We start from the raw sequence: 12,738 nt of genomic DNA, 5'->3' as shown, positions 1-12,738 counted from the left end.
TGGATTGCTGCCAAGCCTTATCTGTGTTTATTGCTGCCCGAGTTTGTCTGAGTTGCTGCCAAGGTCCTTATCTGTTTGTTCTGCTTGGCTTTCAGCCACCGAGGTTTTGGTGTCTTGCTATTAAAATACATTCCAGTTAAGCTTGTCTCGGCATTCATTACTGGACCGAGGAGGGGGTCAGAACACTGGTAGTATTTGAACCAAGAAGCATTCTTTCAAGCATAAAACAGGCGATTACAGTACTGCTGTTAGGACCATTTTTCTTGCAATATAAATGGCTAGGAGATGGATCTTTGCTGAGTTTTGAAGTTTGGTTATTTTCCCAAGTTCTTTTTGTTATACTTTTATATGCTGCTACAAGCTGCTCAAAGCCCTTTTGGAATTCAGCACATTACACATTACAGAAATGAAAATACAATACAGGGCAATGCAATATAATACCTACAATATTGTGAAATGGGTGAGAGAATCCTGAGAAAGTCAGAACCATTTTGTACTCATATTTAGAACTGGAAAGTATTTTGAGTTTGAAATCTTTTGCACGCTTCTACTTAAAATTTAGGTGACAAAATGGTACACATCACATTTTCATGCAAATAAATAAATCTGCTTTTTTCTTAGTTACCCAGTAACATAGATTTGTCCATTCCTGTTTGACATATCAATGTGCTATGGCTAAGTGATCCCATGGAGTTGATGAAGGAGCCAATATGTTGCTTCAGAAAGTTAAACTAATCTAATCTTCTTCACAATAATTAATTGAAAAATAAATGAACCTTCTTGATTATGATGATGTTTTTTTTTTCATAGACTTGGAATCCCTAATCTTGGCATTGCTAATAAATATCAGATAATTCTGCAAAACTATGATCGTGACATTGAGATGGTCACTAGGCTGTATTCAAAACACAAGAATGATCCTCCTCTGGCTCGTAATCTTCCTCCCATGGCTGGTAAGATCTTGTGGGCACGACAGCTATTTCACCGAATCCAGGAACCTATGAATCTATTCCAAAAACATTCCACAGTTCTGCAGACAGAAAAAGCGAAGCCTATAATTCGCAACTACAACAGAGTGGCTAAAGTCCTTCTTGAGTTTGAAATCGTCTATCACAGAGGATGGCTTCAACAGGTACTGGACTGCGATGTGCTGCATATTTTTATGAACATTGTGGTTTTGTTATAGCAATAGCAATAGCAGTTAGACTTATATACCGCTTCATAGGGCTTTCATCCCTCTCTAAGTGGTTTACAGAGTCAGCATATTGCCCTCAACAGTCTGGGTCCTCATTTCACCCACCTCGGAAGGATGGAAGGCTGAGTCAACCTTGAGCCGGTGAGATTAGAACCGCTGAACTGCAGATAACAGTCAGCTAAATGGCCTGCAGTACTGCACTCTACCCACTGCACCACCTCGGCTATTAATATAAGTAAAGGTTCCCCTCGCAATATGTGCTAGTCATTCCCGACTCTAGGGGACAGTGCTAGTCTCCGTTTCAAAGTTGAAGAGCTAGTGCTGTGCGAAGATGTCTCCGTGGTCATGTGGCCGGCATGACTAAATGCTGAAGGTGCACAGAACACTGTTACCTTCCCACCAAAGGTGGTCCCTATTTTTCTACTTGCATTTTTTCATGCTTTCGAACTGCTAGGTTGGCAGAAGCTGGGACAAGTAACAGGAGCTCACTCCGTTACACGGTGCTAGGCATTCAAACCGCCAAACTACCGACCTTTCGGATTGACAAGCATGGCATCTTAGCCACTGAGCCACTGTGTCCCTTTTGTTATTAATACTATATGTTTAATACAACCAATTTTGTTGTATTTAAGTACAATGACAATAAAGATTATACTTAATATACATTTAGCATTTGTTTTAGAATCACACTTGGGACTGTAGCAGCAACAGTGCATGTATAAGATAATAAACCAATGATTAGTTTGCCCTGCTACAGTAACTAGGATATTGAATTAATGTCCCTCAATTTTATTGGTGTAAGCTTGGTCAGCATGTCAAGGAAAGTTCTACATACTGTGGCTAGAAGAACTGGGATCTATCACTATGTCAGCGTTCCAAGTATCATGCAGAATTAAATCAGAGTCCAAGGCAAAACGATCCTTTTTGTTCCAATTTAATAAAGCAGACATCTTGGGCACATCTGTGTTAATCCTAATACTGGAAATGACATCAGAATTCCACCCAGTTAAAAGTTCATGATCTTGTCCCCACCCACAATCCATCACATGGCCCAATATTCTTCTTCCATGCTAGCATCCACACCCATCTTCTTCCGGTCCAGGTGTACTGGTGTGGAGACAAAGGATGACCTTGGCTTCTAGTAAAGAATGGAAAACAATACATTCCACAATCTCACTCCTGTCTATTCCCCCTTCCCATCAACTATACTAAAGAAACAGCGGCAGGCCCAAATTCTAAAAGGAATATAAGCAGGCCTGACACACTGTTTAGGTCAGAAAAAGTCAAATGCTTATGTGTGGCTGAACCTGTTTACTAGTTCTTCTCTGAAACTCTTGATAGCTGCCTGTGACAATGTGCTATTTGATGAGGTTAATATGTGGAACACTTGTTATTTCCAGGTTGAGCTAATTAAAGCAGGACTTCAAGCATCATTATTGGTGAAAGCTCCAGAGACTGGAGAAATATTTGTGAATTTTGATCCTGAGATTCTCACCTTAATCAGGGAAGCAAAATGCATGACACGCATGGGGCTAGAAATCCCACCACTGGCCATTGCTATTCAAGACAAACAGGATGCTTACAAACGAAATTTCAATAAACTACAGGTAAAAGGCTTTATTATTTTATTTTAAAAAAGGCATCTCCCCCCTCCGACATCTTTAAATAGTTGCATAACATTTGCTGCTGAACATACCCATAAAAAGCTGATTTAGTTCAGGTTCTCTAGCCCCTGAAACGGGGATCTGACTTAGATGTAAAGATGAATAAATTATGGCTACATTTGTTTCATTAGCTAACAAAAAAAAGGAAGTTTGAAGGTCTCTGTCTAGTTGTCATTTAAAGAACTTCTGCATACTTTATACTTCAATGTGCTGGAAAACAATCACAATAACCCGTTTTACTTCCTCTTAATTTCCAATCGCAATATTTGATTTTTGACCTATTTTCAATATTTCTATTTTCAGTCACAGGTTATGCAAATAAACTTTGAAATGTTTGCAACAGATCGTGACCCGTTAAGTGAATCTGCAATTATACTATCAGTTAGAAATTAAGTTGGTTCTTTTTCAGATGATGCTGGCAGAATATAAGAGAGTAAAATCAAAAATCCAAGTCCCACTTCATGCTCTAATGGCTCCTCATTTGGCTAAAGTGGATGAGTCGATCCAACCAGGAATAACTGCACTGACCTGGACATCCCTGAATATTGAAACCTATTTGGAGAATATTTTCAGTAAACTTAGTAAGTCTTTGTATATAGTCTATTTCAGTTTTTCTCAAACCTCGGCAAGTTTAGATGTCTGGATTTCAACTCCCAGTATTATTCAGCCAGCATAGTGGCTGGGGAATTCTGGGAGTTGAAGTCCAGACATCTTAAAACTTGCCAAGGTTGAGAAATGTTGTATTTGTCTAATCTTCATGGTATATACATAGATCCTGCAGTAATGGCTGAAATTCATGAACATAAATATATATAAATAAAATGTAAAATAATATAAAATAAAATAATATAAATATAAAATATATAAAATATATAAAATATAAATATATAATATATAAAATAAAATAATATAAATAATATAAAATAATAAAATATATAAATATAAAATAATATAAAATAAATAATATAAATTATATAATATAAAATAATATAAATATAAATATAAATATATAAAATATATAAATATAAATAAACTATAAAATATAAACTATAAACTATAAACTATAAACTATAAACTATAAACTATAAACTATAAACATAAACTATAAACTATAACTAAACTAATAAAACTAAAATAATATAAAAAAACTATAAATACATAAAATATATAACTATAAACTGTAAACTATAAACTATAAATAATAAAACTATAAATAATATAAAATAAATAATCTATAATAATATAAAATATAAAATATATAAAATATAAAATATAAAATAATATAAATATAAAATAATAAATATATAAAATATAAATAATATAAAATATAAACTATGAACTATCTATATATATAAACTAATATAAACTATAAACTACAAACTATAAACTATAAAATAATATAAAATATAAAATAAATAAAATAATAAAGGTATGTTGTAGATAATATGTGAAATACCATATCTTCAAAATAACTTGTTTAATAAAAAATTAAAAGGTAAGCCTTAAAAGATATAAAACTATAAACTAATATAAAACTAAAACTACAAACTATAAACTATAAACTATAAAATAATATAAAATATAAAATAATATAAAATAAACTATAAACTATAAAATAATATAATATAAAATATATAAAATAATATAAATAAAAATAAATATAACTAATATAAATATAAAATATAAACTAATAAAAATATAAAATATAAAATAATATAAAATATAAAATATATAAAATAATATAAAATAAAATAATAAAAGTCCATTAATAACATATAATTAGTTATTCTTTGTTTATTTTATTTTAATTCTTCCTAGTTTGGACTGTGGAGATAGACATGTGGATCTTCAGGGAATAGGCATGCTGGAAGACAATTTATCATCTATGGCTCATTTTTCCAATACTGAGAAATTGTCTGGTTTAATGAAAAAGAGGACTAGGGGTGACATGATAGTAGTGTTACAATACCTAAGGGGTTGCCACAAAGAAGGCAGGGCCAACTATTCTTCAAACCACCTGAATGCAGGCCAAGAAGCTGTGGATGGGAAGAGGAGAGAATCAACCCTTTCCAAAGAGAAATTTCTTGACAGAACAATTAATCAGTGGAACGACTTGCTTCCCGAAATTGTGGGTGTTCCAACATTGAAAGTTTTAAAGAAGACAACTATTTGTCTGAAATGTTACAGGGTTTCCTGCTTGAATAGAGGGCTGGATGAGCAAACCTCCAAGGTCCCTTCCAACTCTTATTACTGTATTATTCTGATATTCATTGATATTTTTCGTTAGAGAATTCACACAGCATGAGGTTGCTGTTGTGGCCGTAGCAAAAGAAATAAAAGGTTTGATTTACATAGGTGGAAAAAATCTTGCCCTGTGGGACTTTTCTTTAATCTTTAATGTACATTCAAGTGCTCATTCTATTGCAGGAAAAGGCATCTGTGATTACATTTCTTTGAACTTGGCTATGCCTGTAGTGAGAACACAGCCATTGTGGTTTGTAAAAAGGGGGGGAAAAAGTGGGGGGGCTTAGCTTAAGGTAGAAGCTTGCTTTGCCGCCTGCTTTTATTGGAAAGGCAGAAAGAGATAAACTGAAAGAGATAAACAGCCTTGAGCTCTTGGAGGAAAGACAGGAAAAAAAAAATGATGCAATAAATCAATAAATATGAAGTCTTCATCTACTGCTTTCCTTTAAGGGTGTATTACAATAAAAGCTGCACTCTGTTTTGAGCATCTTTTGAGACGGATCCCATTGAAATGTTTTCTTTTGCCCCTTTGACAATTTTGAGGTTGAATTCTGCTATCCTAGAAAGATGATGCTTAAAGTTGGTGTGAAATACTGCCATGTTCCTCATAAACGTTTTCAGAGAGAGGCTTAGCTACTAAACAGGTTGTCTTGGTAATGAAATGCATCTTCTTTGCTTTTCAAGATAACCTTGAGCTGTTACTTGATCGAGTAAATGACTTAATAGAATTTCGTATTAGCGATGTCCTTCAAGAAATCAGTACTGTGCCCCTCTGCAGTCTTCCTGAAGATGACCCACTCACCTGCGAGCAGTTCCTTAACATGACGAAGGTACAATCACATAGTTTATTTTTCTGTAATGGGAAACTGATCTATGTAATTCCATCACTATTTTCAGAGTGAAAGTAGTAGTTCACAATTACACGTTCTTAACATGCACACCAGTGGTGAGATTCAATTTTTTTACTACCGGTTCTGTGGGCGTGGCTTGGTCGGCATGGCATGGTTTGGTGGGCGTGGCTTGGTGGGCGTGGCTTGGTGGGCGTGGCTGGGAAAGAATACTGTAAAATCTCCATTCCCTCCCCCCTAGGGGAAGGTTAGTGCAAAATTCCCTTTTCCTCCCGATCATCTGGGACTCGGGAGGCAGAGAGTAGATGGGATGGAGCCAGTTAGAGGTGGTATTTACCGGTTCTCTGAACTACTCAAAATCTCTGCTACTGGTTCTCCAGAACTGTTCAGAACCTGCTGGATAACACCTCTGATGCACACAAACGCATTTCTTTGCAAAGAAACATAAATAAATTTCTTGGGCCTAATCTGGGTGAGAGCTTGTTTGCTGTAGTGGTTCAGGTACCAAGCTAGAAACCAGAAGAACAAAGGTTCTAGCCCACCGCTCTACATGGGCAGCCCTTGAAGAGAATTCGGAGACTCAGCTTGTCCAGATGCAGCCACGCGAGCGATGTGGTGCACCTCGGTACACCCACGTTAGACCTATCCTCCGCGAGCTGGCACTGGCTGCCTATTGGACTCCGGACATGTTCAAGGTGCTAGTCGTTACTTTTAAAAGCCCTATAGTATCGGACCTCTGGTACTTGAGAGACCAGCCTCCTGCCAATTACCTCCCTACGACCAATTAGATCCCCACAATTAGGCCTCCTCCGGATTCCTCAGCTAGCCAGTGTTGACGGGCGAGTGGACCCCCCCGGGGGAGGGCCTATCTCTGTGACTGCATGGTGTAAAAAACAAAACGATTCAAATGTTTTGAAAAACATTTCTCTGTTTTCCTTTCCTGTATGTCAGGAAAGTGTCACAATAATGCTTCTCTGTGTCTTAAAACCCTCAGATTTGGGAAAAGTTTTATTCTCTTTTCTTTTAAATTGGGCTGTATTTTTTTTTTTATTTTAAAATATGGAAATGTCATTTGAGAGCAGATTTCTTTTCTGTCAGTTGTTAACCAGTTTCACATGCATCCTATGAATGGAAGAACCTTCTCTTGAATCAAGAACAACTATATTCTCAAAGTCCCCGCTGGTGGGAGTAGCTGGCTTTTCCTTCCAATGAGTCTTGGAAACCCATTGGAATCAGACATGTTTAATATTGGTTAGGAGTTCTCCACTGTCTTTCATTCACGTTCCTCATGGCTGTGGAACTTTTCTCTTCTTTTGTGTATATGAAGTAAAGGAGAATTTGTGATGGTCTGAGCTTTTAAGTGTATCCTATTGCTGGCATTGCTAAACTAGAGTGAAATTTAATGAATGCTCCACATTTTGTTTCCAGGAGCTCTGTACCAAAGGAGTTTACACACTGCATCTCAAAAGCTCATTAGCAGAAGAAGCAACAAATGAGCTTATCAACATGTTGCTAGATCTGGATGCTCAGCATAAGGGAGATGCTGGTGAGAGTTTTCTGAGTGGAAGCAAAACTGAAGGAATTAATGAAGGTAAGAACAAATATGCTGCCATAAATTAGCACTGTATTATTTGTTTATGCTGTTCATTAAAACATCTGTGGCTTGTAAGTTAGAATACAGGTAAATGAAATCAGATAAATGAATGGAATAGCCTATATTTCAACAACAAAAGTCAGTTCTACCACTTACACAGCTAATGCAAATTGAGGCAGTGAGAACATTTCTCTCCTTTTCTGTAAGCTATTTAAAGAATAAAAAGAGGATCAAAATTCTAGATAGAACGTTCTGAAGCTAATACATTTTCCATGCTTATACGAGCATATTTACACTGGTAATGCTAGGGAAGTGGAATATTTAGGTGATGTGAAAACATCTGAATAGTAAGAGCAAAATTTCTCAAACAGTAGTTTGTAAGTAAGGACATTCGATGTAATATAACTTAATTTTTAATTTAATTTAAATTTAAATTTTACTTATGTTTCTGACCCCCTCCTCCGTCCAGTAACGAAAGCCGAGAAAAGCTTAAATGGAATGTCCTTTAATAACAAGACCAGAATCTCGATGGCTGAAAGCCAAGTAAACAAACAGATAAGGACTTCGGCAGCAAGTCCGACAAACCTTGGCAGCAATCCAGCCTGCCAAGTTAGTTTCTCTTTAGTCAAAGCATTGACTTCTGCAAGAAGGGCGTGGCACAATCAGTCTTTTTTATAGTCTGGAGAGGAGCCTAATAACCAGCAGCTGAGTGCAATTACCTCCTGTAACTGCGCAACTGTTCCTGACGCCTTTTAGCTCTTCGGTGCTGGGCATCCAGGAACAACTCACTGCTGACCTCAGGCTCACTCTCCCTTGTCTCCTCCCCACTGGTCCAAGGCTCAGGCGCCTCCTGGTGGCCAACCAGCCTCTCTGCACCCTGCTCGGAGTCGGAACCCTGTCTAGGGTCCTCCACATCCTCCAGAGCCGACTCATAGGACCCCGCTGTTGGAGTCTGGTGGCAGCTCCAATGGCTCCTGCTGGGCCACAACAGGGATCTATGCTGACTATGTTATTGTAAAGTGATGGAGATGATAGCACACCCAACCAATTCTTATTCATATATTTTCCTTTGTCTATTGAAAACTCAATGCTGGTTGTTAAAGAAATATGGAATTGCATGAGATTTTATACATCTATAAATAGTACTGATGATTCATTTATTGGTTCATCAGAATTTTGCTGATTTAATTCTGTTGTTGTTCCCATCTATAGAAGAAGAAGGGCCATTGGACCCCTTAGCATCCTCTCAGACTGCTAGTCAGCTTTCAGTAGGATTGTCTTCTCCTTTAACCAAGAAAAAAAGAAAGAAATGGAGATGCTCGAAGAAGAAGCTCAGGAACTGCTTTCCCATTTCAGTCATCGCAATGTTGATGCTCTTCTGAAAGTTATTCGTAACACTCTGGAGGCCACACGCAAGCAAATTCAGGCCTCTTCTGTGATCAGAGTTTTAGGTAATTGCTTTCTTTTTTTTTAAACTTTTTTCCCCACAAAAAAACCCCAGGTTGATTGTTATGAAAAGCCATGTTTATATCCTGGAGAACACAGTTACATTGTCCGTGTGGTATGAAGGAGTAAGGAAGGTGGTGATATCAAGGAAGGAGGGTAGTGTGAAAGAAGCACATCTCTATAGCACTCCACCTAATTAGTCTGTTTCTCCTCAGAGAATACAGGGAATCTTATCAGTGGTGGGTTTCAAAAATTGTTGGAACCTGCTCTGTGGGTGTGGCCTCCTTTGTGGGAGTGGCTTGCCACCCATGTGACTGGATGGGAGTGGCTTGCTGCCCATGTGACTGGATTGGAGTGGCTTGCCGCCCATGTGACCGGATATGAAATTATGAATTAGTACTTAGGTTGGTCCAAATAGCTATTCAGAAGTTAGTGGTTAGAAGCATCGTAAAGCAAGATGTGGAATTAAAACCAGAAATATTTTGTTGGCTACTTGAAAGGGAGTATAATATATATTTAATTTTACACATGTTAGCAGCTGCTGGAATTGGGTTTGCACAACAGTGGAAAAACAGAGATATGTAAATGAATAAATATTACAATGGGCAGGAATAAATACATTGACAATTAAAATCAAGAAGGCTTTGAATACTTTTTCACGTGGGATTGGTTTTAGCAATTGCTAACTAACGGAAACAGAAATTAGAAATCCAAAAGTATGAAAGAAAACACCAATTATGTAAGGAAAGGTCCCTAAAATGAATAAGTTAATATTACTAGATCATTATTAATGCGTAGATAACTGCGGGACATTACACACCCACCAGTGGTGAGTTTCAAAATGTTTTGGAACCTCTTCTGTAGATGTGGCCTGCTTTCCGGGTCCACTGGTAGAACCTCTTCTAACCGGTTCGGTAGATTTGACGAACCGGTTCTACCGAATAGGTGCGAACTGGTAGGAACCCACCTCTGAATCTTATCCACAAACGAGAATTAAGAAATCAGTCGAACAACTTAAGTTCTGAACTGCACATGTCACAGCTGTATTGCACCATTGTAATAATTTGCTGTGATAAAGTTGGTAGTGCATTGCAACTTGAGTTTTGTGCTTCCTGAACATTGGCCTACCAATAATGTGAGCATATCTTTGTTGACAGTCAGTTTTAAAAATACAATAACATTCTAAAAATAGCTTGATGAAATGCAGTGAGATCTACTTCCTGAATATATTCTTAAGATATCTCTGCATTGAAAATAATATTACTGTTTAAGCAGAAATGCCATGTTAAAGGCAAAATTATATATATTTGGGCTCATTGCTTAATGTGCTATTGAAGCCTAGACATTGTGATCAAACTTTTTTATAATCTCAAAATATTCAAGACAGCTCCTAAATGATGTCATAGAAAAGTATTGTTGGCATATGCTCCACAACATCCCTACCAGTGGAGGGATTCAGCCAGTTCGCACCTATTCGGGAGAACCGGTTGTTAAATTTCCAAGTAGTTCGGAGAACCGGTTGTTGGAAGAAATCTCCTTTTGTTTTTTCCCCACTTTACAGGGCTAATCCTGTAAGGAAGGCAGGAAGGAAACATTCTGGTGTTGTTTCTAGCCTAATCTTTATTGCCCTGCTTACAGAAACTGCCTCTCCGGTTAACCCTCATTACATTATAACAGCTAAGGTGAAGCTCCCATTGACATGAGTGATGTCAAGTTGGCCATGCCTATCCAGTCACATGACTATCGAGTCACGCCTACCCAGCTTGTCATTAGGGCAGAGAACCGGTTGTTAAATTATTTGAATCCCACCACTGATCCCTACTCTGGATGAGTGTGTATGTTGGGCCACTTTCACATGAAAGAACAGTCTTGAAGGGCACCTAGGAGCCAAGCCAAATAAGGGGATATAAATGAAATAGCAATAGCAATAGCAGTTAGACTTATACCGCTTCCTAGGGCTTTCAGCCCTCTCTAAGCAGTTTACAGAGTCAGCATATCGCCCCCAACAACAATCCGGGTCCTCATTTTCACCCACCTCGGAAGGATGGAAGGCTGAGTCAACCCTGAGCCGGTGAGATTTGAACAGCCGAACTGCAGAACTGCAGTCAGCTGAAGTAGCCTGCAGTGCTGCATTTAACCACTGCGCCACCTCGGCTCTAAAAACAATATCATGAATTTTACTCATGTGAAGCCCATAGAATTATATAGCTACAGTGGCTCTCATATGCTAGCATGTAGGCTGCTCCATTTTCCACCAAAGATAATCCCATATAAAGCATCTTGCAACAATCTAGCCTAATGGTCATGAGGACATAATTCACCATTACCAGTGGTCTTGCTCTACTGGTTACAGACTAGGCAGCGGCAAAGCCTTCCTTGGTCCTGACCTCCACTTGATAATCTAGCAGGAGCTCTTTTCAAGAAAGTTCCCAAGTTGTAGATTTGCTTGTCCAGATTTATAACCAAGGAAATCTGAGCACCAAATGATTCTGTACAAAATAATTATTATTGCAAACTTGTGCTGGTAAAAGGAAACGGAGAAACAAAGTTTGGGATAACTCCTTTTTCTTACATTTTTCTGAAGAGCTGGTTGATTTTGCAGAGCAGCATGAAATAGACTTAGGAGGAATAAAATGTAGGCTAAATGCTACTGTTTGCCTGCTTGTTTTTCCCCTCGTGGCTTCAATTCCAGTGCTTCATGTGAACAGAAGATGCCCCATTGTGAATATTATTGCTCTGAATTCTTCCCACTATATGGGACAAAATGCTGAAAGTTCAAAGCAATGTAAGCTTCTTTTTTGTCCTAATGAAAGCACATCTTCAAATATTTATGGCAGAAGGGAATCTGTGAGCAGTGCAGATGTAGGCAATCTCCAAAGAATACATGTTTCATCAATAAATTGATGTCTTTTTATGACTGTATGACCAACCTGGTTCAGATAAATATATTATTTGTGCCCTGAGTATCCTGTGTTTCATTGTGTTAAAGTTTCCAAGGAAGGTATCTTTTAAATTGAACACAATAAACCAAACCTCCTTGGTTTTTCAAATAAAATCAGGTGGCCTTGTATTGTTTTTCCAGGGCATATTATTAACTACAAGCCTTGATGAATTATCTAACCATTGGCTGTTTGGAAGATGTAGATTTTATTCTGCATCTGAGTGGATTAATAAGGATTATGTTTCTCATTTCCATATAGATAGTGAGAATATCTCAAAGCAGAAACGAAATTCTGCGCCCATCTTTAAAGCTAGTGTTATCCTTTCCATTCCGAATTTCGCTATAATGCCAACCCTCGAAGAAATTCAGCAAACACTCAACAAAGCTGTGGATTGTATTGTAAGCACCATGAAAGGAGTTGGTCAATGGAGCAAGGAGAGGCTATCAAAGGTATGTGTTTATGCACTTCAAAGAGGTCTATTGATCAACAGTATGAAATTTGAGATATTGGAGTCTAAGGATTTTTTTTTCATTCTGCACAGAAAAAATTGTTAGAACGCAAAATGCTTGCTTTACGAAACGAGGGAGGCAGTGATTCTGAGACTGAAATGAAGGAGGCTGACCTTGGAAACCAGGGTAATGGAGTATTTATCTATGTTTCTTGACTTTCCTGAGATTTAAATACAAACTGCTATGTGGCATTTCATTGATGCAATAATTAATCATGAGACAATATGGTGGCAATAACATACTTTAAGCACATATATTTAAAATATGGGAAAGATACTCTGATCTCATTCGTAGCG

At 37.5% G+C, this 12,738-nt stretch overlaps 1 protein-coding gene across 1 annotated transcript in view; it reads left to right on the top strand.

The window, feature by feature from the left end:
- Positions 1-12,738, top strand: part of DNAH5 (dynein axonemal heavy chain 5) — a 178,452-nt gene that overhangs the window by 24,189 nt on the left and 141,525 nt on the right. Inside the window, 8 exon segments of the mRNA XM_032220460.1 lie at positions 811-1,132; positions 2,596-2,802; positions 3,269-3,440; positions 5,788-5,933; positions 7,380-7,542; positions 8,841-8,996; positions 12,192-12,382; positions 12,475-12,568. Of these exon segments, the coding sequence (XP_032076351.1) occupies positions 811-1,132; positions 2,596-2,802; positions 3,269-3,440; positions 5,788-5,933; positions 7,380-7,542; positions 8,841-8,996; positions 12,192-12,382; positions 12,475-12,568 (1,451 nt within the window).

The sequence above is a fragment of the Thamnophis elegans genome, chromosome 6 (genome assembly GCF_009769535.1).
Source record: "Thamnophis elegans isolate rThaEle1 chromosome 6, rThaEle1.pri, whole genome shotgun sequence".
NCBI lineage: Eukaryota > Metazoa > Chordata > Lepidosauria > Squamata > Colubridae > Thamnophis > Thamnophis elegans.
The sequence above is the reverse complement of the archived record's forward strand: the minus strand, read 5'-3'. Positions and strand labels throughout refer to the sequence as shown.